The sequence below is a fragment of the Sciurus vulgaris genome (genome assembly GCF_902686455.1).
Source record: "Sciurus vulgaris genome assembly, chromosome: 9".
In the NCBI taxonomy this organism is placed as follows: domain Eukaryota; kingdom Metazoa; phylum Chordata; class Mammalia; order Rodentia; family Sciuridae; genus Sciurus; species Sciurus vulgaris.
This window is the reverse complement of record NC_136469.1, coordinates 31,279,032-31,306,448: the sequence shown is the minus strand read 5'-3', so window position 1 is coordinate 31,306,448 and position 27,417 is coordinate 31,279,032. Positions and strand designations below refer to the sequence as shown.

The 27,417-nt window shown below is 33.9% G+C and overlaps 1 protein-coding gene across 1 annotated transcript in view; it reads right to left on the bottom strand.

Moving 5' to 3' along the window:
* Positions 1–475: 475 nt before the first annotated feature.
* Positions 476–27,417, bottom strand: part of MND1 (meiotic nuclear divisions 1) — a 64,380-nt gene continuing 37,438 nt past the window's right edge. Inside the window, exons 4-7 of the mRNA XM_079153456.1 lie at positions 19,653–19,727; positions 16,528–16,642; positions 8,851–8,895; positions 476–644 (exon numbers count right to left, since the gene is read on the bottom strand). Of these exons, the coding sequence (XP_079009582.1) occupies positions 538–644; positions 8,851–8,895; positions 16,528–16,642; positions 19,653–19,727 (342 nt within the window). The 3' untranslated portion in view covers positions 476–537. The remainder of the gene's footprint in view (positions 645–8,850; positions 8,896–16,527; positions 16,643–19,652; positions 19,728–27,417) is intronic.

Below are 27,417 nucleotides of genomic sequence, written 5' to 3'. Positions count from 1 at the left end.
AAAGGCATTACCAATTTTTATTTTTCCTTTAAAAATCTATTTTGAAGTGCTTGCAAAAACGCTAAGCTGAACTAGTAAAACATATATACAAATATACATATTTACTTTATTTTTAGACTATCCCTTTGATTGTTAATATCAAGAAACAGTAATGCAACCATTAAGGTTTTAAAGATTATTTCTAAGCATTAACATGTATGTATGTATTTGTATGACAGTCTTCAAATTCACCTTTAGTTTTTAATATTTGAATGAAAATAAAAAAAGTCACAGTTTTGACCTTTGAAAATACATCTATAAATCTGACCTGAGATGGATGACTTTACTTGCATTCTTACTCTGATGAGCACTGTGAGAATATAGTTAACAGCCTACACTCAATCTATCAAAAATGGTGAACATCTACATTTCATGTTTTATTTAAAAATAATAAAATGATAGTTACAGGTAAGTGACAATTCAGTAGTTAGTTGGAAAATTTTATTTTAAAATTTACATATTCACAAGTTTATAGATCCTCTACAACCATTAAATATTTCAGTCTATGTAGTCAAAGTCTTCCGGAATTCCAAAAGTTTTATCAATTTTATTTTCTTCAAACCCAAATTTTCTTTTGGCCCAGGATTTTATTGCAAATATGTTATCTAAAAAAAAGAGAAAGAAATATTTTTAAGAATTAAAAACACAATCTAAAACATTTAACATACAATTATCTTCATTGCTCCTTTACTTCCTTTCATTGCTTTCTGATGTATGAAGTAGTGTTTATTTTCAAGAGTACCAGCAATATCTATAGATAAAAGATATTTTGAACAAATAAACATATCTCATATTAAAAAATTCAGTAAGTTATTTGCTGCTAAAGAATACCTAAACTTATGAACAACGCAGACAGTGGCTGGTTAATGGTGACTTTTCTGCATTTTCACCAGAGGTCAGACTGTAACCTCAAGAATCAGATTGTCCCAACAGGAACACATGCTTTCCAGATACTTCTTCCTCGCCCTCAGAGAGTAATGGCTTCCAGACAATCAGGCTAGTGTGAGGGAGAAGGGATGAGGGAGAGGGAAAGAGATTCTCCTCTCTTAAGACAAAGATAGGAACAGATGTGTACTCAGTATCCCCTAGGGGTGAAAATTTAAAATGCCTTTTATCAATTAAAAACAAGTTATATCTACTTAAAAGAATTTATCTCAAGGAAAGAAAACAAAGTGTGTACAAAGATTTTTGGTCAAGAATCTTCATCCCAGTTAAATAAGAGAAAAAGAAAAAAAGGCAATCTAAATATATACTCCAAAATGCTAATGGTGACTGCACTTGGGGAATGGAAATGAGGGTGTTTCCCCCGCCTTAATTTCTTTTATATACACATACAACTTTTATAATGAAAATCGTTAGGGCCTGTGCGGTGGCCAAGCCTGTAATCCCAGTGGCTCGGGAGGCTGAGGCAGGAGGAAGGTGAGTTCAAAGCCAGCCTCAGTAAAAAAGCAAGGTGCTAAACAACTCCATGAAACCCTGTCTCTAAATAAAATACAAAATAGAGCTGGGGATGTGGCTCCGTGGTCAAGTGCCACTGAGTCCAATTCCCGGTACCCCCCCCCCCCCCAAAAGAAGAAAATCGTTATTATACGCATGGAAAAATAATGATATAAGGTTTTCTGTTTTGTTGAAATGTTCTATAAAATGTTAAGCACTCTATTAGTAGTGATAATGAAGCAAAGAGTTAAAATAGATTCTTCTGGAGTATGGGTTAAATATGTTACTCCTTCCTTCCTCTATATCTGAAGTCCTAATCCTCCCTATCTCACTGTGTGACTGTATTGGTGACAGGCTCTTTAAAAAGGTGATTAAGTTGGGCTTGAATTCAATTTTATTGGCGTCTTTAAAATAAAAGGATATTTGGACCCACTGAGAGACACCAGGGGCTTGCACAGACCATGGGAGGACACAGGTTGCGGGGGACAGCCATGTGCAAGGCAAGGACAGGCTTCAGAATGGGACCTGCTAATACCTGGATTTTGGACTTAGAGCCTTCAGAATATCAAAAAATAGATTTCTGCTGTTTAAACCACTCTGTCTGGTATTTTGTTCTGGTATCTGGAGCAAATTAATATATAAAGTTTTATCACTTTTTATAAAATGCATTGTTTCAGTGGAAGTTTAATTCCAAATATCAAATAATGATCAAAAAATTTCTGGAATTGTTATTTTTTTTTAATTTTTTTTTTTTTAGTTGTCCATGGATTTGATTTATTTATATGTGGTGTTGAGGATGAACCCAGGGCCTCACATGTGCCAGGCAAGCACTCTACCACTGAGCCACAACCCCAGCCCTAAATTTTTTTTTTTTTTTAATTTCTAAGGTAAATACTACTGCCTCACACAGAATAAACAGTGCTAACAAAATGTCATTTCTTTGATTTCAAGTGTTGTGGGATATCAACAAATATAAAAATGAATCTTTACTCTCTTTTTTTTTTTTGGTACTGTGGACTGAACCCAGGGGTGCGTAACTACTAAGTCATATCCCAGCCCTTTTTTTCTTTTCTTTTAAATTTTGAGATAGGGTCTTGCTAAATAGCTTAGGGCCTTGCTAAATTGCTGAGGCTGGTCTCAAATTGCACTCATTTTTCCTGGGCCTCCTGAGTCACAGGGATTATAGGTGTGCCCCCACTGCTCCCGGATGAATCTTTACTTTTCATAACAATGAGAATACTAATACAATAGCATGAGGTACTCCAGGATGATCTGTTTAGTACTTAACAATCAGTACATTCTTGACAATCACAGTCAAGTATTTCAAGAGGGCCCACTGCTACAGAATACCAGTATTAAGTATATTAAAGATACTACAGAATGTAAAGAACCTATGCCTTCAAATTGACACTAGAGAGAGAAAATATTATTGATTTATTATGGAACAATTCCAAAGTGATATATGTATTAGAGAGAAAAGACTAAGTATATGTGCATAGCTTCCAAGATAGGCTCCAGGAGTACAGAAAGACTTCTAGGAAATGGGAGAACATATGTAATACTGGAGGAAGTCTACAGTGAAGAGACTTCAAACCTAAATCAGGAGAGATGAAAATGAGGCACCAGAGTGAGGTTATGCAACAACCTCTGCAGGAAGGAGTTTCTGATTCATACAAGGACAAGAGACCATTTTAATTTGAATGTTTACTCAAAGATTAAAACAAGGGGCTGGGGATGTAGCTCAGGCCCTGGATTCAATCCCCAGCAGTGAAAAAACAAAAACAAACAAACAAAAAACAACCAAAACCAAAACAAAACAAAACAAAAAACAACCCAACAGAAGTCACCCACAGCAATGATGCTTGCCTGTAATCCCAGTGCGGAATCTAGAGTTCAAACCCAGCCTCAGCAAAAAAGCGAGGTGCTAAGCAGATCAGTGAGACTCTGTCTCTAAATAAAATATAATATAGGGCTGGGGATGTTGCTCAGTGGTCAAGTGCCCCTGTTCAAGCCCTGGAACCACTCCCTACCACAAAGAAATCCCCCCCAAAACAAAAGAAGCAACAAATAAATGCCTCTTTACAACAATGCTAATATACCAATTCAAGGAAGACTGATTAAACACTTCCTTGGGTCACTGGCTATCGGCCTTCAAGACAATGTATGCATATCTTGATAGGTTATCCCTAGCAAATAATTTTCCTATTATATTGAAATTTTTATAAATGGATAAAGAATAATTTTTATTAAAAAAAAAAAAACAAACAAACCTTAAAACTAGTAAATTCTTATCTGTATGGTTGCAAACCCAAGATACAGGAATAGGATGGACAATATCGCTTGCAATGAGCATATGTTAGGACCTCACATCTGTCTACCTCATGCATTAAGATGCATGAGGTATCTTGTAAGATACAGTCACATCAATGTTCACAGCTGCTCAATTCACAATAGCCAGATTGTGGAACCAACCTAGATGTTCTTCAATTGATGAATGGATAGAGAAACTGTGGTATATATATATATACACAATGGAATATTACTCAGCTATAAAGAATAATAAAATTATGGCATTTGCAGGCAAATGGATGAAATTGGAGAATATCATGCTAAGTGAGATAAGCCAATCTCAAAAAACCAAAGGATGAATGATCTCGCTGATAAGCGGATGATGACACATAATGGGGGGTGAGAGGAGGGCAAGAATGGAGGAAGGAGGGACTGTATAGAGGGAAAAGAGGGGTGGGAGGGGTGGGGGGGGAGGAAAAATAACAGAATGAATCAAACACCATTACCCTATATAGATATATGATGACACAAATGGTACGCCTTTACTTCATGTGCAAACAGAAACAACATGTGTCCCATTTGTTTACAATAAAAATAAATTAAAAAAAAAAAAAAAAGATGCCTCTTCTATGTGCTTGTGAAAGCTTCCCTATCTCAGGCTGGGAATGTAGCTCAGCCCTGTGTTCAATGTCCAGCACTGTAAAACAACAACAACAAAGCTCTATTATTTTAATTATTAAGCAAAATTTTGGATGATATAATTTGTTAATCACAATTAAAGTGTATTTAATGTTGCAAAACAATTAGATATTTTTCTATATTTATACTATACAATCTCTCATTCTTTATTATTGAACAGTAAATACTCTCAATTCTAGATACATTTTAAAGACTTCGTTATGTAGAAACCAAACCTTAATTGATAGCTAAATAATAATTTTTATTTACAATAATACTGATTTTTTTTTGTTTTGTTTTGAAGAGAGGGTGATTTTTTGAGGTATAATTTGCTTTATCTCTTTATCTCCACCTTTTCATAATACAAGTTTATGCTGGAAAAAGTAAGCTGTAACCTCACATGGAAAAATGTTTCTTTGTTTTTTTTTTTTTTTTGGGTGCTGGGGATCGAACCCAGGGCCTTGTGCTTACAAGGAAAAATGTTTCTTAACAGCTGTTTTGGCTATTCTAAAAATATCTTCCTTCCACATGCTTTTAAAAATTCCAGGTTCTTTGATAGCTAATAACAAAGGGGGAAAATGTCTTCCTTTTTTCTAATTATAGTCTTGGAAATTTATGATTAATTGGAAAACAACTTCTAATTTTTTTTTTAACAACTGGAATTTATGGTGTAGAATGGGAAAAGGAGGGAATTTACCTATGTGTCTACTACTGTGTTGAAGAGTTTATGGACTGTCTTATAATAGGCCTCTCAAAACGTTAAGTGGAAATCCACTGAAGAGATGAGGAAGCAGGTTTAGAGTTCAAGGGTGTCACATAGCTAAGTGGGAGCTCAGCTTGGACTCTGTTCAGAGTCATGTTTCTTCTACTGCACACACAAGCTGCCTGTTCCTACTATTGCTGTGATGCTTTGTTCAGATCTACTGGGTCAAATTGCCTCACGATTCTTATCTTTAACCTGAAAGTCAGCTTGCTTCTTTTGTCACACCCAGAATTTGGTATTTCTCAAACCCACACAATATCATTGTATTTATTATTTATTGATATTTCATAAGACACACATTTCATTATTCTCTTTAATGTTATTTGTCCTTTTTAACCTTATTCTGTTCTTATCACTAAAGCACTATATTTGTAGGGAATAACTTTGTAATAAATAAGACTACAATTTTTAAAATTTTCTTTTAAAATTTAATTTGATTTAAAAAGACAAAATCACTCTAAGTACAGAAAGTGCATGGTACAGTGAATGTTAAAGGAAAAGAACTATTAGAATTTTGATAGTAAAAAGGGAGTTGGTTATAAAATTGTACATAATTTTTGTTGAAAGAACATTCTACAAATTTCCCAGTTGCAACTCTAGGGTTGGTTGGTTTCATTCCTGGCTCCCTCTCTCTTCAAATTTTCTCTTTTCCATCATTCTGATCACACTTACTTAGGAAGAGAAGAATTTTCTCCTCAGCCAGCCGTTCTCCTTCCAACATTCATGCCCATTGAAAATGGCATTGTGTGACAGTTTCATACCCATTTTGTTCTACTGATCCCTCTTGTTATTCTTTCTAGGGTTATCACCAAAGCCTTGATCAATGTCCAAGAACTATCTAATTGTCCCAGTTTTTGACTTAACTTACATTTCTTTGACTGAAACCCTATTCCCTTCATTACACCATTTTCTATATCCTTCAATGTTCTTAAATTCAAAGCTGACCTTTACCACACTCTTTCTCTCCCACTTTCTACCTCAGCCCAAGAACTGCTTACAGAATAGTGTTCTATCATCTATCACTCTGCAGTAGGCCTGTTAGCACTGGAACTGAACTCCCTGGGTTAGAAGGTAGATTGAAATATTTACCTAAATTGATGAGGAATAAGAAGAACCAAAGAAGGAGGTGTAAGCTACAATAGTGGAAGGTACTGAGATTAACATCAAGAAAGGAGAATTCAGTCAAATAAAAGAGATGACAGCAGGATGGAGTCTAGGAGAGAGCGCCAAAGTGTGAAAAGCTGGGTAGGTTTCAAAAGAATAAAAACATCCAGGGGAAGTGTGGGCTTAAAATGAAAATATTCATGACAAGTTTTGTATAAATAAAATTGGTAATCTTTACATATCAGCTGGCTCATTATATTGATTCAGGAAGGGAACTATCTTTGTAAAACTACAAATGATCTTTTGAAATTACAACACTTTTTTTCCATCCTTATTTCTCTTGTCTTTATTCTTAGAGGTTTCCATTCATTGAGTACCATATGAGGGGAAGTGTTATGGTTTGGATCTGGAATGTACCCTGAAGGTCCAGGTATTAAAATCTTGGTCCCCAGCTTGGTGCTTTGGGAGCTGGTAGTAACTTTAAGAGGTGGGGCCTAGGGGGAGGTCTTCAGGTCATTGTGCGTGTGTGTGTGTGTGTGTGTGTGTGTGTGTGTGTGTGTGTGTGTGTGTGTGTGTGTGTAAGGGGGGGTTCCTAGAAGGAGACAGTGGGACCACATCCCCTTCATCTCATTCCTTTCTATGCCTTAGCCATGAGGTGAACAGCTTTGCTCTGTCACATATTCATAACATGATGTTCCAACACAGGCCTAAAGCAAAAGGGTCAACTGATTTTGAACTGAAACGTCTAACACTGTGAGTCAAAATAAAGCTTTTCTCTTTATGGGTTGATTATCTCAGGTCTTTGTTATAGTGACAAAAAGCTAACTTATATAGGGATGGTAATTTTTTTCCTTCTGTCAATGTACTGAACTATTTTTATACCTACTTAGGCAGTTCTTTGGCCTCTTCATTCATTTAATTCCCACTCTAGTGTCATTCTGGTTTCTCTACTTCTTCAATATTCCTAATCTTAGAAATGCTCCTCTATGAAATGACATCTCTTCAATTTATACAACTATAATTTTATAGGAACTAAAGGCCAATTATACTGATGTTACCAAGTCTATTTAATTCTAAAATAGACTAGGAAAAAAATGATTCTAATTTTTTGTGAAACACAAGTCTGGACAGGGTGACAGAAAAAGCTGGCAGAAATCTCTGTTCTTCCAGTGACTAATCCACTTTGACTAAACATAGTCACTTTAAGCTTTTCACATCTCTGCTTCAATCTTATCCATATTCTCCCACAGAAACATAATGAGGATGACTAATACGTATGAAGGCATTATAGACTCTTAACAGGATGAAAAAATTCAATTACCACTATTTTATAATATAAAAACATCAGTTTCATTTTCTGGCAGGTTTTAACGACCTTAACCATACTTGTTTATAAATCACAGTAATCATTTTTTATTAACCTTCTCCGTAAACATTAAGACACATACATACGCCTTAATTCTCATTTCTTAGATCATCTCCAGTGTAGATCAGAGGGTGTATCCATTGCAAATTGATTAATAAGGCATTTATCTGAAAGCAGACTTACAAAGAAGATAGTATTATGTGGTAGGTAAGAGCTTGGACTGTGGAATCAGAAAAGCAGAATTCTAATTCTGTTCCACAGTCTAGTGCATGTGTGGCCTTGGATTCCTGGCCCCATCTTCAAAATGAAAGATAATAATCTTATCTACCTCATAAGATTATTGAGGAGACACCACAGACACCCATCACAAAAACTGGAAAACATTAGCTACCATTATTTGCAAGGAGACTAATCTTTAGAATCCTTGAAACTCTTGAAAGGTATATTTTACAATAAACATATGTGAATTGATAAAGAAACTGTGGTATATATATACACAATGGAATATTACTCAGCTATAAAGAATGATAAAATTATGGCATTTGCAGGCAAGTGGATGAAATCGGAGAATATCATGCTAAGTGAGATAAGCCAACCTCAAAAATCCAAAAGACGAATGATCTCACTGATAAGCGGATGATGACACATAATAGGGGGTGGGAGGGGGGCAAGAATGGAGGAAGGAGGGACTGTATAGAAGGATAAGAGGGGTGGGAGGGATGGGGGGAGGAAAAAATAACAGAATGAATCAAACCTCATTACCCTATGTGAATTATGATTACGCAAATGGTATGCTGTTACTCCATGTGCAAACAGAAACAACATGTATCCCATTTGTTTACAATAAAAATAAATTAAAAAAAAATAAATATATGTGAAAATTCAACTATATATTCCATTAATACATATGAAAGCTAAGTGATTAGTCCAAGTGATTTATCTTGGGAAAAGTTACATAAAAGTTAAGCTGGAATTAGTCCCTGGTTTTACAAAAATATGCTTTTGCAAAAATACTATAAGATTTTAAAACATACCTTATCTTAACTAAAATGATTTAATATGCAAAAACTTGAGCAATGCATACATTTCCAGAAATGTCCATTCTTGAACAAAACTAGTATAAAGGCATCTGAATTTCACATCATCAGTTTACCAGAGTTGCTCTAAAACTTACCAGTCCATCTGTTAGCAGCTTCTTTGGCAATTTTATTTGCTTGACCTGAAAAAAATCACATATATAAGATTATATATAATTATTTACATGTATAAAATTATTTTCAACTATCTATAACTTGATCTTTTCATATGAGCAAATTTTCTATAAAATTTAATAAGATTTTTCCTTTAAATATTTTTTTAGTTGTAGGTGGACACCTTTATTTTTATTTATTTATTTTTATGTGGTGCTGAGGATCAAACTCAGTGCTTCATACACTCTACCACTGAGCCATAACCCCAGTCCCTTAACAAAATTTTTATGAAATTTATAAAGTGGTACATTTTATAAAGATTATATATATATAAAACAGTAAAAAAAAATCCAAATAGTAGCATAAAATTGTGTCTTACAGAGCTGCTCAAATCCCAGTTGTATTAGTCATGAATAGAAATAAGCTAGGGATGGTGGTGTATGCCAGTAATCCCAGTTACTTGGGAGGCTGAGGCAGGAGGATCTCAAGTTCAAGGTCAGCCTCAGAAACTGAGACCGTGTCTCACAAAAAAAGCATAAAAAGGACTGGGGATATGGCAGCTCAGCGGTAAATTTCCTCTGGGTACATTTCCCAGTATCAAAATAAAGTAAATGTGAATAATTTCTAAATGTCTTTTTTTAAATGACCATCATCAATGTTCTTTTTGTTTAAAGAAAAAGTGTAAGTTTAAATGAGATGTTTCTCACCATATCAAAATATGATGAAATAATTTAAATTTAATGTTAAGGACGTAACTGTATATAGGTTGTTAGGCCACAGAATCTAAACTCAAAAAACTTTAGAGGTAAGAAAGGAGCCCTATGGGAGAAAATATTTATTTATTTATCTTAAATTTTTTTGTTTTTAGTTGCAGATGGACACAATACCTTTACTTAATTTATTTATGTGCTGCTGAGGATTGAACTCAGTGCCTCATGCATGCGAGGCAAGTTGTCTATCACTGAGCTACAACCCCAGTCCTTTACTTTATATTTAAATATACATCTTACTATTAAATGTATCTGTACATATGGCTTTCAGGTTAATCCCCACAGCAAATAACAAAGCCTTGATCAACTGTGCATAAATATCACTTACAATGATGACACTTATTTTTTGGTTGAAAGATCATTCACTGTATTAAAATAATTTGGTGGTTTTTATTATATTCACATGGTTATACAAACATCACCCTACGTAATTCCAGAACATTTTCATTACCCCAAAGAAATCCTGACTCCATTAGCCATCACTCAACAATCCTCATCCCTCCAGCACCTGGTAACCACTAATCTACTCTCCCTATATATTTCTCTTTTGTGGATATTTCATATGAATAAAACATATAATGTTGGTCTTTTGTGTCTGGCTTCTCATATAGCACAATTTTTCAAGATTCATTTTTGATGTACCATGTATTTGTGTGTGCTAAATCATATTTCACAATTTGCTTATTCATTCATCGATCATCAGCCAACAGACATTTGGGTTATTTCCACTAATATGAATTATTTAATAATTTTTATGTGAACATATTTTCAGTTCCCTTGGGTATATATCTAGGAATGGAATTGCTGGCTCATATGATAACTACCTCATATCATTTTAAAGAACAGATAAATTGTTTTCCAAATTGGTCACACTATTTCACAATCTCATCAGTAATCTAAGAGTTCCAATATCTTGAAAAAAAAAAAAAAGTTCCAATATCTTTGCATCTTCATCAACACTGTTTTTCTTTCTTTTCTTTTTGTGACACTGGAAATTAAACCTAGAGCCTTATACATGCTATGCAAATGTTCTTTCACTGAGCTACAGTCATAGTCTTTTTTTTTTTTTTAATTTTGAGACAGGGTCTGGTTAAGTTGCCCCTGCTAGTCTTGAACTTGCAATTCTCGGCCTCCTAAGTAGTGGGGATTACTGCCCTGAACCACCACATCTGGCCCTTTTTAAAATCATAGCCAGTTAATGAGTGTGAGGAGGCAGCTCATTGTGGTTTTGATTTGCATTTCCCTAATGACTAATGTTGAACATCTTCATGTGTACTTATTGGCCATTTGTATATTTTCCTTGGAAAAACGTTCAAATCTTTTGTCCATTTCTAAATTAGACTTTTTACTATTGAATTTTAAGAGTTCTTCTGGATATTAGACATGTCATATATAGGATTTGCAAATATTTTTTCCCTTTCTGTGAGTTTTCTTTCCACCTTTTTTACTTTATTTTTTTATTAGTCTTATAGTTATATAAATTGATAGGATTTGTTACATATTCATACATTCATACTCTTTCCACTTTCTTAATAGTGTACAAAAATTTTAAATTTTGATGAAAATCAAGTTATGTACTTCTTTGGTTATTTATTCTTTTCATGTTATGTTTTCTTCTAAGAGTTCTATAGTTTAAGCTCTTACACTGAGGTCTTTTTTTTTTTTTCGATTCTTCTTGTCTTTTTTTTTTTTACTAGAGATTGAACCAGGGCCTCATGTATGCTATGCAGCAAGTGCTCTACCACTGGGTCACATCCCCAGTCCTCTTTTTCCAGATTCTTTTGGCAATTAGGGGTATCTTGTACTTTCATCGAAAATTTCATAGAAATTTTAAGATGTTTACAGAAACTTTGATAGGTTTTATATTGAATATGTAGATCAATTTGGGGAGTATTTTCATCTTTAATAAGTCTTTCAACCTATTAACATGGATGTCTTTCCATTAATTAAACGTTTAATTTTAGGCTGATATATAGCTCAGTGGTAGTGTGCTTGCCTACCATGTGTGAGGTGCTGGGTTCAGTTCCCAGCACTGCAAAATAAAATAAAATGTTTAATTTCTTTCAACAATATTTTGTAGTTTTTAGTAACAAGTCTTATACTTCTTTGCTCAACTATTCCTAGGTTGTTCTATTTATTTTGATACTATTATGGAAAAGTAAGATTTTCAGATTGTTCATTGTTAACAAAGGAATACACATTAAAAATGTTGATTTTGTAGTCTGAAACTTAACCAACATTATCAGTTGTAATATTTTTTCTTGGTGTGTATCTGTGTGTGTACATTGTTTAAGACTTTCTACGTATGAATAAGATCACATTATCTGAAAAGAGAGATAGCTTTATTTCTTCCTTTTTGAAATGGATGACTTTGTTTTTTCTTTTTTTGCTTAATTGCTGGCTAGAATTTCTGGAAGAAGCTTGAACAGAAGTGGTAAGAGTGGACATCCATGGGGAAAGCTTTCAGCCTTTCTCCATTCAGCAGAATATTGGCTGTGGATGTTCGCAGATGCTCTTTTATCAAGTCAAGTTCACAATACTGCTGAGCTGGAGCATGGATAAGAAAGCAAGACAAAACACCACAAACTCACTATTTTTACTGAGATTCAGCTGTTTTTTTTTTGTGGATAGGCACCTTCAAGTCTTATATTTCCAGAGCTTTGAAAAGGTTGACTGTAACAATCCCTGCACACTTTATGGAAGGGCATATTTTCAGAGGTGATTATTCTACCTTTTCACTGTCATCCTGGCATTTCTTTCTTAAAAAAATATTTTTAGCTGTAGATGGGCACAATATCTTTATTTTTTATGTGGTGCTGAGAATTGAACCCAGTGCCTCACGCATGCTAGGTGAGTGCTCTACCACTGAGCCAACACTCCAGCCCCTGGCATTTATTTCTAAGAAAAATTGTTACATACCTCCAACATTAATTACTTCTGAGTGTATTTGGGGGAATTTAATTTGTACTACTTGTTTTACCTGGTTATCACTCAAATAACAATTAGAGCAACTAAAATTAAAATTATTGGTTGGGGATGGTGGTGTACACCTGTAATCCCAGTGGCTCAGGGGGCTAAGGCAGGATGATCAAGAGTTCAAAGCTAGCCTTAGCAAAAAGTGAGGTGCTTCTAAATAAAATACAAAACAGGGCTGGGGATGTGGCTCAGTGGTCCAGTGCCCCTGAGTTCAATCCCCAGTAGTCGCCCTGCCTCACAAATAAATAAATTATTGCTTTTACTTCTCACTTCTTGGGCATTTCCAATTAATTTTGCAAATGCTTGCTTAATGATATCAACAATTTAACTGGTACGATGAAATATAAATATTTCTCGCAGGCATGATTGAGGAATAAGTAAGAGATAATATATAGCTATGCCTATATAAACAAATGGTAACAGCTATTATCAGCAAAATGTGTTCCAAAATAAACCATGACAGATAAGCCTCAGTGTTCTCATATGAGTCTTATAGACAGCTATTCAGAATCAAATCCTATTAAAATCAATTTGTAAAACTCATAATCCTTTAATCCAGTACAATCTCTTCTGTACTAACATGATAGCTAAAATCCTATGAAAACCCTCATTATCAAAAAGCGTGTTTTAAAAACAATAATTTTATTGGGGAAAGGGAATCAGGTGAGTTGAGGTTAAAGTCTTTTAAAGTTCTCTAATTTACTGATAAGAAGTTCATCTCTGGACTAGTAAATATTTAAGTTTATCAGATCTGTAGGTTTGTACTTTTCATCAAGTTTGAAACAAATTGGCTTTAATTTCTTCAGATATGTTTCTAGCCCAACAACCTGCCTGTCCCTCCGCTGCCTCCCCAACTCCCTTTTGGACTCCAATTTTATATATACTGGGTTAAGTTGTTCTACAGCTCAAGGATGCCATTTTCATATTTTAAAATTTTTTGTTTCATTTTGGATAATTTCTATTGTTATATCTTTTAAAAAATTTTAATTATTATGTCTTTAAATACATTAATTCTTTATCCTACAAAATTTAATCTGCTCATTTACATTGGCATGGTTTCCCTGGGCTGGAAAATAAATTACCAGACTTTTAAATTCAAGCGTTAAGACAGATACCAGAATGTAGGTGAGCAGTATAAAATTTTAGTTGCAACTCAACTGTTATTACACACTTTAGAAAATCAATCATCTTTTGTGTACCCTGAGAATTCTTACTTTAAGTATTATTGCCTTTCTCAGATGTGACACACTTGCCAAAATTGCTGCTTGATGCTTTTGATTCAGTAGAAGGAAAGGCAAAATCTTTCTTTTTGGTACTGGGGATTGAGCTCTTGCATTCTCATTCTCATTTGTTCACTCATTTATTTTGTGGTATTGGGACTTGAACTCAAGGGCCCTGAGTTCTATCCTCATCCCATTTTGCTTTGAGACAGGGTCTTTTTTAAGTTGTGGAAGTTAGTTTTGAACTTGCAATTAACCTGCCTCAGTCTCCTGAGTAACTGGGATTATCTTTTTATTTTATTTTCAAACAGATTCTCACTAAATTATGATCCATTTTCCTTAGCAACCTGAGTAGCGTGGATTACAGGCACGTGCTACTACACCTAGTGGCAATATCTTAAAATACATACCTGAAATATGTTTTCCCACTTTGTGAATGGGTCTGGCACAATTTTCTATTCCTGTTAATATCCTACTAATATTCATTAACTCAGGATCACCATCATTTTAGCTCAAAGTAGTTGGATAAACTTAAATGAACGTGTTAGTCATTCCTGAGTGAACAGAAGTTATCAAAATCATGAAAAATCTGTAAAAATGGGAAGTCATGACTGGACACATCAGTCAGGATCACCTGCCCAAGGAAGTACCTGTGGCAGTATAATAGGGACCACAAAGTAGAAAAATTTAAATCCTTACTGAGTATGGCTAACAGTTGTAGATGCTAAACATAAAAGGGAATGAGACAGGTAGGCAAAGAGGTATTTCTAAGGAAAAAGTATAAGAACTATACACAACTGCAATAAAGAAAGAAGGAAGAACAAAGTAAGAGTAATACACGAAGGATCAGATTTAGTTACTGTGAAAACTTGCATTTTCATAAGCTACTAGATGGCAAAGTCATGCTGATTCTGAAAATGAAACATCTGAGAGTATTAAATCTGACTAAGAAAACTGTTCCTAGGTAGTTGCAGTGGCACACACCTGCAAATCCCAGCTACTTGGGAGGATAAAGCAGGAGGATCACAAGTTCAAGGTCAGCCTGGGCAACTTCACAAGAACAACAACAACAACAACAACAACAACAAAACACCTCACCTGTAAAGCTCTTTTTCATAAGATGCTCTAGATAAGGCACACAGTTGATATCCTCTTGAGCAAGCAGTGTGTGCATGTTTTTGAAGAGGAATCATGAGCAGGCCTAGCTTTCTTTCTACCTTGTCTCCTGTACATTGGATTTGTGTGTTTTTTACTGAGGCTCACTTAACAGCAGTTAAAACTTTCAATCAGATTAAAGTGATTATTTTTTATTTATTTATTTTTGTACCAGGTGAGGAGTCAAGCCCAGGGGCACTAAACTACTAAGCCACATCCCTAGCCTTTTTACTTTTTGAGACAAGGTCTTACTAAATTGCTTAGGGCCTCACTAAATTGTAGAGGCTAACTATGAAACTGTGATCCTCCTGCCTCAGCCTTATGAGCTGCTGGGATTATAGGCGTGCACAACCACGCCCAGACCAAAGTGGTTGATTTTGAAGCACTAGATTTGGTTAGTGTTTTCTTTTGCAAGACAATAAATGAATGTGTGGGCAGCATGAAAAAAACTAACATATTTCCCCAAATACTTAATTTACAGAGAATGACTGGCTCAGAAAATTCTCTTTCTCTTTCTCCCTCTCTCTTTGAAAATCACCTCAGGAAATCAGCTGAACCAGGTGAACAGTGCCTCCTGGAGTTGAGCAAAGTGGGGCATCTGTCTCCAAATGAAGTTTAACTTTAGATTTATGTTAACTGATCTGCTTACACTTTTTTTTTTTTTTTTAAAATTCTAAAGAAATGTTACCAAGAATTAGGCTAGCTTGATTGTAATCAAAATACTCTCAGGTTAATTTTAAAGTATCAACTATTTTCAAAGCTTTCACTCACACTCTATAATATTGCTTTTTCTAAAAGTAACTTGGTAAAGTTCCTTAGAAGGCAGGGTAATACAGAATAACATGAAGAAAGTTATACATATTTTTCTAAGCAATTAAATGCTGCACTTTACCTTTATAACATACTCTTGTATTTCTTCAAATTTTTATCTTTACATAAATAAAAATTTTCAAAATTAGCTTTGGGGGGTGGAGTAGCTCAGTGGTAGAGCATTTGCCTGGCATGTGCAAGGCCTTGGGTTCAATCCCCAGTGCTACAAACAAAACAAAACAAAACAAAACTTTGGTAAATGGTTTAAAAGCAGGGCAGAAAATCACTGATATAGTCAAAAGGCAATTCAATTTACCAGAGTAATTTTATACAACTTACAAAATTATATTTATGATATCCTTTGTCTTAGAAGATTAGGGTAGATTTCTTTCTAGAATCAAGGTGCCTGGGTCCAAATTAGCTGCTTCTCTGACCTCTCAGTTTCCTAAGATTATATTTCATGTCTTTACCCTTCTACCTCATTCACCTTACTTACCTTTAATAATATTTATAATTTCAAAGTTGTCACTATTCAAAGCTTTAACAGTAAGTCTACCTAATGTAAATATGAAGGCAATATTTCCCTTTTATGCTACAAAGTTAGAGAATCAGATCAGAACACTATTTAAGCAGATTTTCTCACATCGAGAATGGTTACTAGGCAACTAGAAGTACAAAGAATCTTTCATTATAAAAGTTAAAGTCTTTCGTTATCAAAGCACAAACTTACGTATTTCTTCCACAACTTGTGGGTCACAGTCTTTGTATTTTTCTACTTCTGCCTTAAGCTTTTCCCTTTGGTCTCGAAGCGAAGAAAGCTCTCTTGCTAGCATGGTTCGCTCTTCCTGCATTCAAAACAGTTTCATATACAATTAAGACAAATAAAATTCCATATGTTTTAAGGTAGAATATATGCACATGTGTTTGTATACATATGTATGTGTATACATGCGTACATATATACACATGTATATATATATACATATATAGTATTTATACAGTATTTTTATATATATATATACATATATATATAGTATTTATACAGTTGGTTCCTTATATCCATAGATTCTGCATCCACAGATTTAACTGATGATGGATAGAAAATATCCCCTGAAAAAAAATTCTCTGTACTAAACATTTACTTTTTTCTTTTCATTACTCCATAAATAGTGTAGTATAACAACGATTTGCATAGCATTTACATTGTATTAGTATTATAAGTAATCTAGAGAAGATATAGAGTATGTGAAAGGATGTGTGTATACAGGTTATATGCAAACACTATGCCATTTTATATAACAGAACTAAGTGTTCATATGTTTTGATATCTTAGAAGGTCCCTGGAACCAATCCCTTGTGAGCACTGAGGGATGATTGTATATATATATATATATGCACAGTATAAGAACAAACATATTTCTTATGTTTGAAATATCAAGAATTCTTAATACATGTTGAAAAATGTGAATAAATATATACAGTGAGAAGTAAAAGAACAGATAAGACATTACTGATTATGCCTGTATGACTCAAAGATGACCATATCATCATATATTAGGGAAAATAATTATACCGTTTTTGGGTAATTTCACAAGATCATATGTACAAATTTAAGAAATAGTTTATGTTAACATCAATCACTGTATGTTCATCCTTTACAAAGTGTCCTGGACAATTTTTCAATCTTAAAGGATGGATGTGTAACCTTTAAACATACTTAAAGATATCGGAAGTAACAGAATTATAGCTTAAGGGCTCCTACCATTTTCCTTTAAAGGTAAACCAGATTAAAGCTTTTAAACACAGTATGATCCAATAAATATCATTTGAACTTTCTAGAGGCAGTTCTAACAGGAAGAAGTCATAGTACTATGGGTATGGGATTCATATTGTGAAACCTGAAAAATAAGTCCAAACAAAAATCAAATGCTGGAAAAGATTATGGTATAACATCATAAGATAAATCTCAAGTAAAATCACATAAAGTGCAAATGGCCTAAATGGGACTTGTCTAAGGTTCCTTGCTACCTTGTATTTTTTATATTTGTACTTTTTTACTTTTGCCTTTGGTTACTCCCTTTGATTTCAACATACAGTAAGTTCATTTTGTTGGCATTTGTACAGGAGAATAAATATGTAGGACAACATGCTCTGATGCAGGAGCCACTAGCTACATGTGGCTACTGAGTACATGAAGTGTGGCTCTTGTGACTGAGAAACTAATGGTACTTAATTTTAATATAAACAGCTACATAGTATATACCATTTAGCACACCTCAGGAAAAATTTTTTAAAAAACTAGAATATAAGAAAATGATCATTATTTGCCATCTACACCCAAACTGTACATGCTTTAAAAGGAAAAACAAGAGGAGAAAAAGCTAATGAAAAAACAAGAAACAGTGAACATCCATGTGAATATAAAGAAAGCTCTCCAGACACTGAATTGAAGCCAACTTAGATACCAGCACTGTGATCTTTGCCAAATTATTCACTCTTTGTGCCTCTAGTTTCTCAAATGTAAAATAGACATAATAATAGTAAAAATATTAATAAAAATAGACATAATTTTGGATTATTGGCATTCAATAAATATATAAAATGCTCTTGGAACAGCACTTGCCTGGCTCGTAAGTAAGAACAATATTCCTGTTAGCTATTTCTTTAGCAGAGTCACCATCATCACTATAGATAATACTTAGTAGACAGGAGGCATGTATTTCTGAAAATATTCTGGCTGGTAAGATTTCATCTTTTTGAATGACTATACCACACTGATAGCAGCTGTAGGTTCCGAATAGGTTTGCTGATGGACTGTTCCCTTAGCTGCACTAGATGTAGTAGAGTGATAACATTTAAATACACTGGCTTACAATTTCTGGGCATACATATGTTACCATTAGTTGAAGGTGTTTTTACAAGTTACTGTCAGTGTTAAAGAAAAAAGGGAATAAAATAAAAAAGTGATAATTAGTACTGTCAACTGAAGAAGTAATTATAACAGCTTTAGTTATGCCTAGAATTTACCTTCCCTTAAATGTTCCATAGAAATTATCATTCTCTACTTGCTACCTGTGACTGTGCCAACTACTAACATGAAAGGACGTACGTGAAGCTACTCTAAAAGCATAAAGCCACTATAAACCTAAGATGCATTCCTTTTCACGATGTAACAAGTTTTCAGGTTGCTTTCTTTTCACAGTTAATTGATACAACTAGAGACTTACGTGGAATGCTTAGTGGTTTATGCTGATCTTCAATATTTTAAAAATATTTTTATAAAATCATTCTTGAGACATTGATAAAACCAGAAAGTGAGGTGATTTTTAAAAAAATCTCTAACAATTCTTTAGAGCATATTGTACTTTTAAAAACAGATCGATATTCATTTGAATAATTTCAAAATATTACAATGACACAAGGATACTATGTTGATCGTTTTCAGTTTAGGTAAAAATTAAAAAAAAAAAAACTTAAAAAGTGTACATAAATGTGTAATAGGGTTTACTATGTTATTACCAGATCTCTTCAAAGTGCTTTGCAAATAGAAACTAGTTTATTTCATACAATAACCAAATGAAGTAGATTTTATTATTACCAGTTTTACAACTGAGAAAAATGAGAACAGAGGATTTAGGAGACTTTCAAACTCAGTCTTGCTTCAGTATGTTTCTATGTTATGGTAACACGCACACACACACACACACACACACGCATAATCTATACAATTCAATCCCTACATTCTTTGGTAGATCTACTTCTTTCTGGTAAAAATGGCACCCTCCTCACAGGAAGCTGTTCTTATTCTTCTCTTTAAAATTACCATTATTAGAGAAACTATAGACACAAACTTACTGTCTCATGTCGGCCAATTTTAGCTTTCTCAATGCTCTTCTGTAGGTTTGCCTGCTTTTGGCTTCCCTCAGACACCTAGAGAATCAATAGCATAAAATGGTTTGCGAAGATAAATTTTTGTGACATGTAGGTTTTAAAGACAAAATGAAATTTATCTTTGGCTTAGGCCTGTGCCACAAAAAAGTCCAAAAAAGACTACACCAAAAACTAATTCTTTCATTTGAAGAAAACCAAGGACAATGAATCATTTTACTGGAAGAAAAAATGTTTTAAATATTTTCTTATTTGATGTGGAAAAATGAATAATACACCTTCAATCTTTTATATATCTTCATTTATGTGGCTCACCACTTCTGCCCCCAAATAATCTGAGGTCTGTTATTTATTTAGCAATTAAACTTGAAAATTAAAAAGTATCTGTTTTATATAAGATCTCTCTTCAAATTTCATTTCACTTCTGACAAAAGTCATTCCAAAACACCCTACATTGTTTCTTAGAGATCTGTAGTCTTAGGACCTATTTCATTAACAGTTAATAATGAATGTATCACTTATTATTCCTTAATAAAGTAGTTTATGAGGAATAGTATACTTTACATACTAAATTCACACAAGAAAAATTCTGTTTGTCTACTGATAATTTTAGGTATGTTGTACTTTTTTTTTTTTTTTTTTTTTCTTTTCATGGTACTGGAGACTGAATCCAGGATCTCAGGTGTTCTAGGCAGGTGCTCTACCACTGGGCTATATCCCCAGCCCTTTTGATTTTTTGAGACAAGGTCTCACTAAGTTGCCCATGCTGCCCTAGAACTTTCGATCCTCCTGCCTCAGCCTCCTGAGTAGCTGAGATCACAGGTATAAACCACCATACCTGACTTGTTTCACATATTTTAGAAGTGACTGATTTAAGTATTTTATTCAAATTAGAAAGCAGATAAATTATTTGTGGAAATAGATTAAATGATACCAGCATAAAAAGACTAGATAGGGAATATTTGTCAATGTGTGACCACGTCTACAGTAAAAAGGATTAGAAATTTCAAAAAGGATTAGAACACTGCTTCCCCTTCTCAATGTTATTAGTTTCACCTGGGTCCATGACTAAACAAATAATCACAGGAAATGACCAACTTTAAATTGTCCACATCTACTCTAAACTAGTTAGAAATTTCAGACTCACTTGATTGGGTCAGAGATGTCTTAAAATATACTCCATAGCTCCCTCACTCTTTGAGTTATAAATATTTAGAAAATAATTAATGACAGAATGAATTTCTGTTGTTTGATAAGAAACTGACCTTCAACAATATAATCTAGTTATAAAGAGAAGGTAAATAATGCTTAAATACCCTTTTCTTACTTAAAATTCAGAAATATTATCTTCAAAAGTTTGGCAGCTTTACCTTGGCATTGGGAAGTCTTCCACTTCCCATATGCATGAAGGGAACATTGTAAGCTTTACTTTTACTAGTTGTCTAGTTGCTGATTCAAATACACAGTACAAACAAGATCTATCAGCTATGCCAGACAGACAACATCACCAAACCAGTTACACCTATTCTTGAGAGTAATTATCTTCCTAAAAAAAAAAAAAAAAAAAAAAAAAAAACTACACATTTAAGAGCCAAAATAAACTTCAAGTCCCTAAATTTAGTAAGGAGATCTAGTTCTTTATAAAAGGGTTCCCATTTATATAATAAAGCCATGTTTAAAAAGTAAATTCCTAAAGAACCCACCTGAAATAATTTTAAAATATATATATCTGAATTCAGGAGTAGAGGGCTTTCCAATTAAAAAATACACACATGTATTAGCATCGTATTTTTCCATTAAAAGTGTTTTAAAAATAACCAAATAGGTAGATGTTATACAAAAAGTTAATAGTTATGTAAAATAAGCCAATAGTTAGGGAATATAAATCTTAATTATATAAACAAAGTATCTTTAAGGTACTATAGTCTATTTGCAATTATTTAAAACTTAAAAGCTTTGAAAGAGTGCATTGAAGAATCCCTTAATTCTGAGAATAATTTTATGTATTTTAAACGTGAAACTCTACATTCATGGGTTGTCATGTTAAGTACCTTGATAATAGAGGGTGGCACAATCTAAATGATGTTATCAAAGGAGAAGCTTCTGTTAATTATCCTAAGTAGTGAAACAGTTTGGTTTGACTCAATAGTGAAGGATTCTTGGCTCACTACTTAATTCCTAAAATCTTACCACTGGAAACAATGAAAGCAACTCTTGTTAGGCTGCCCGTGCTGTCAGTTTTTCATCTACACAGCTACTAGAAGCACATGCTATAGTTCCTAACATGCACCTTGGAATTAAACCAAAACCAGGCCTCAAGCAGTAAGAGTTGAAATTTTTCCTACTTTATACATAGTATGTGAACCAGCAGTTCCCAAATTTTGACATAAATCAGGATAACTCAAAGGATTGGTTAAAACACAACACAGGTTGCTGGGTCCTACCTCTTGAGTTTCTCAATAGTAGGATGGGGGTGGGCCCAAGAATATGAAATTCTAACCTGTTTCCTGGTGATGCTGATCCGACCCGTTGTGGGTACCACAATTGTGAGAACTACTGTTTTCTTGCAGTAACAAACCCAACTAGAATACCCAGGATACCAATATCCTGTGGATACTGATATTATCTAGTTCATAAAAATGAATTACTGCTAAATATTGTAGACTGAACTATAAAAAATTTAATATCTCTGTATTTAGAAATATTAAATATTAGATAAACCACATTATTAAAAAAGTGTAGGGGGGGGGATAATACCCTATATTTTAAAAAGGTATTTGGCACAGGATTCCCTTAAAGAGCAACCTCTTCTGGCACGTTTCTGTAATGTAAAGCCAGAATCAACCATATACTGTAACAAGTTCATTTCCAAATTTAAAGCTAATCATAATTTTTAAAAAAATCTAGTAACTCAAAAAATGGCAACAGCTGCAACAACAATAAAAACTACCTTTAATGGGTAAAAACAGGATTTCATCTTTAGATTTGAGGATCTGAGACAATGTTTTTCTTTGAATGCATTCCAGGCCAACTATTACAGACACTCAGGGTAGAGATATAAAATGCCCATGTTTTCCAAAGGGCTAATTCACTGCCTGAAGGAACTGCCTATTCATAGGAGAAACAGAAAGATTGATTCAAGCTGGCTGAATTGGAATTCTGATTTGCTCTTTTTAAGAAATGAAAAAATTTCAAAGCATTAATGGAAGAATACAGACTTTTCATAGGTGGGAAAGAAAGACTAACAACAGAAAATGAGGGAAAAGAGATAATAACAAGAGCAACCAGATCAGTCTACTGCTTTATTAAAATTCAGGTACTATGGAAAAACATGTTCTATGGCTTTTGTTTATGCTTTAAAATAATTTGCTTTGTTTTTATATATTTAAAGTCGTTAGAGTATTTACAACTTTAAAATTTATATCTTTTAATAAAAGTGATATTCCATTTTGAAAGTGATCACAGGAAATGATGAACACTCTCAAGATAAATTTACACATAAAGATGGGAGCAATGAGGTTGTCTCAGAGAAATGTTAAATTGATATTTCATAGTCACATGTCACAATCATACCGTTGAAGACAGTATGTTCAAAGTATACACACACACATTTTTTTTTTTTTTTTTTGTACTGGGGATCGAACCCAGGGCCCTTTACCACTGAGTCACAGCCTCAGCCCTTTACATTTCTTATTTTGAGACAGGGTCTCACTGAGTTGCTGATGCTGGTCTTGAACCTTCAAGCCTCCTGCCTAAGCCCCTGCAAGCTGTTTGAATCACAGTCACATGCCACTGGACCCAGCTGTTCAAAGAATTCTTAATGACACTGAAGAATTCTCACAGAATAAAGCTGCTTTAAAATCTGGAATCAAAACTACAATTTGATTAAAGTCTATGGCCAAAAAACAAAACAATAACAAAACCACAAAAAATGTATAAACTTTAAATAATGCTTATCTCTGTATTGTGGAATATGCTTTTGAAGTTTTCTACATAAATAATAATACAGAACTATTACTTTAAATATTATTTTCCTTTTATAAGTAATATATGAATACATTCGCAATAGATTAAAACATGAGCACATTCTTGTTGCAAAAGACTAAAATAATGCAGAAACTTTTAAGCAAAATCCCTTTGCTTCTCTGCTTTTGTGCACACTCCACAAACTCCTCCGCAGAGGCAGCCTTTGTGAAAACCTGGTGTGCCTCCTCATCTCCTTCTTTTGCTTTCCATTCAGATACAGACCAAAACATGACATCTCAATATATGGGATCATCTTTTATGGAATACACTGCAATCTGCTATCTTCAGAGGAATTTCCATGTCAGCCTGACTAGGCAGATCTACTTCATTCTTCATAAACAAACAAAACATAAAACCCTTTTTTTTTTTAGAGCAGTTTTAAAGGTTCACAATAAAATTAAGCAAAGGATACTGACTTCCCATGTACCCTGAACCCTATCTATCCAGTCTTCCCCTTTATTTCATGTCAAATGATACTAAATTTACTACAGTTACTACAATTTATGAACCTATGCTGACCTCATTATCATCCAAAGTCCACAGTGTACATTAGTTTACATTTTTGACGCTGTACATTCTATGACATTAGAAAAGTGAACTGTGATATCATACAGAACAGTTTCACTGCCCTAAAAATCCTGTGTTCCATCTATTCATCCCTCCATCCTTCCAGCCCCTGTAATCACTCATCCTTTCACTGTCTCTCTCTCTCTTTTTTTTTCAGAATGTCATAGTTGGAATCATAAAATGTAGTATTCTTAGACTGGCTTCTTTCACTCTACATGGTTATCCCATGTCTTTTTATAGCTTTATAGTTCCTTTCTTTTTATCATTTAATACTATTCCATCATATGGATATTATTTTGTTTGTTTATCCATTGAACTATCGAAGAACATCTTGATTGCTTATAAGTTTTGGCAATTATGAATAAATCTGTTATGAACATTTGTGGGTAGATTTTGCATTCACATTAACTTTTCAACTCACTTGGATAAATGCCAAGGGGCACAATTGTTGGATCATATGGCAAGAGTATGTTCAGTTTTATAAGAAACTGCAAACTGTCTTCCAAAGAGACTACAATTTTGCATTCCCAAGAGCAAAGAATGGACAGTTCCTTTGCTCTGCATCCTCCAGCATTTGGTATTTGTTAGTGGCCATTCTTTGTTTTTAATGTCTAACTACTCTTACTTTATTGTTCCATTCCTCTCTTAATAGCTGTTTTATTTATGTCCTGTTTGTTCCCACAGGGCACCAATACTCCCGTTATTTGGCATACATCTCTGCATATTCAGAAGTATTTGTATTTTTTACTCTTTCTTGTCTTTCCTTCCTTTCTTCTGCAGCACTGGGGATCAAACCCAGGCCCTGCACATGCTAGGCAATGCTCTAAACTGAGCTACATCCCAAACCCTTCCTTTTCATTTTATTTTGAGACAGGGTCTTCCTAAGTTGCCCAGGCTGGTTTTCAATTTATGATTCTCCTGCCTTAACCTCCCAAGTAGCTGGAATTACAGGCATGTGCCATCATGCCTGGCTCATGCAGAAGTATACCTATAAGGTGTATTAGAAGTAGACTTTTTGGATCACAACAATTAACTGTCTTTAAAAAGATTCTTTTTTAGTTGTAGAAAATATACAGAAAATTTATCACTTTAACATGTATAATCCAGTGATGTTAAGTGCATTCACAGTCTTGTGTAACCATCCTCACTATCCATTTTCACAACTTTCTCTTTACTCCAAACAGAAACTCTACAAATTTATCAACAGCTCTACATTTTCACTTTCCCACAGAACCTGAACCACTATTTTGTCTCTATGTTGATTTCTTCTAAATACCTCATACAAGTGGAATCACTTGTATTTTCCCTTTTGTGTCAGACTCATTTCATTTAACTTGTTTCAGTGTTTCACTTTACTGTAGCATGTATCATAATTCCATTCCTTTTTAAGGCTGAATAATCTTCCACTGTATGCATATACCATGTCGTTTATGTACTCATCTGCTAAGGGACACCAGGATTGTTTCCTTCCTTTCCACTATTGTGAATAATACTATTATGAATACTGATTACAAGTACTTGTTTAAGTCCATGATTTCAATTCTTTAGGCTAAATATCTCAAAGTAGAATTGCTGGATCATATAATTCTGTTTAACTATTTTTTTTTTTTGGGGGGTGGTGGTTAACTTGGGATTAAACCCAGGGAGCACTTAACCACTAAACAACATCCCCAGACCATTTTTTTATTTTGAGACAGGGCCTTACTAACTAACTTGTTGAGGCTGGCTTTGAACTTGAAATCCTCCTGCCAGTTTCCTGAGCTGTTGGGATTACAGGTGTGCACCATCATGCCTGGTCTATGTTTATTTAACTTTTTTTTTAAAAAAGGTATTTCTTCTTTCTTTAAATTTTTTTTTTTTAGTTGTAGAAAAACACAATACCTTTATTTTATTTGTTTCTTTTTATGTGGTGCTGAGGATCAAACCCAGGGCCTCACACGTGTTAAGTGAGCACTCTGCCACTGAGCCACAATCCCAGTACTGCTTATTTAACTTTTTAAAGAACCACCATACTGTTCTCTACAGAGTCTTTATCATTTTACATTTGAACCAGCAACAAACAGGACTTCCAATTTCTCCACACCCTTATCAACACTCATTTTCTTTTTTTTAGTAATAAGAGTTATACCCAATGGGGGTGAAGTGAACATTTGATTTCATAATTTTTCCCTTTACCAGCAATGTATAACAGGCTTTCTCCCTGAAAGTTTCCCTAAAAGTATATACTGATGATAATGTGAAAAGACTGATAATCTGATGGCTGAAAAATATTTTGTTATTGTGTTAATCTGTACCTCTTTGAATACTGAAATTTAGCATCTTTTCATATAACTGCTGATCATGTGTATGTCTTTTATTTTTCTTTCTTATCTTTGATTGTGCTAGAAATGGAACCCAGGGCCTGTGCATGAAAGGCAAATGTCCTATTATTGAGCTACACCCCAGCCCTATGTGCATTTTTTTAAATGACTTAATATTGTTTAACTATTATTTTATAGAATTGTCTAGTCTTTCCACATGTGCTTTTCAGGAACTTTATTTGTAGTAAATAGTAATAGATGGTTAACTTTTTTTTTTTTTTCTTTAGCACTGTGACTTGAACCCAGGGTTTTGCAAGTGCTAGGCAAGTACTTGACCTCTGAGCCACATCCCTAGCCCATAAATGTTAATCTTTTTCTTTTGATGCACGTTATAATTTCTTATGCAAATGCATTGATATTTTCCTGTATCATATTAGGTTCTACATCTTGCTTAGAAAAGCCTTTTATCTTAATATTATATAGATTTGTTCTCTTGCTTATATTCTTATAGTGTTTTGCTCTTTAAAAGACCTATGATTTATTTTGGAGGTAGTGAGAAGTAGGGCTAACTTCAGTTGACTTCAATGGATATCCAGTTAGTCCTACAATTCACTGAACAATCTATCTTTTCCTGCTGAACTGACAAATTAGTATGGCATCTTTGTCAAAATAAACAACTATACACAGGCTAACTTATGGTTTCACTATACAGCTCCACTTATTTGTTTCTCCACTTCTATACCCAAAACAAGTTTTCAATATTGTAGCATTATTTGTTTTGCTATTTGACAGGCAAAACCTGACCTCATTGTTCTTCCTTATTAAACTTTCTTAGTTTC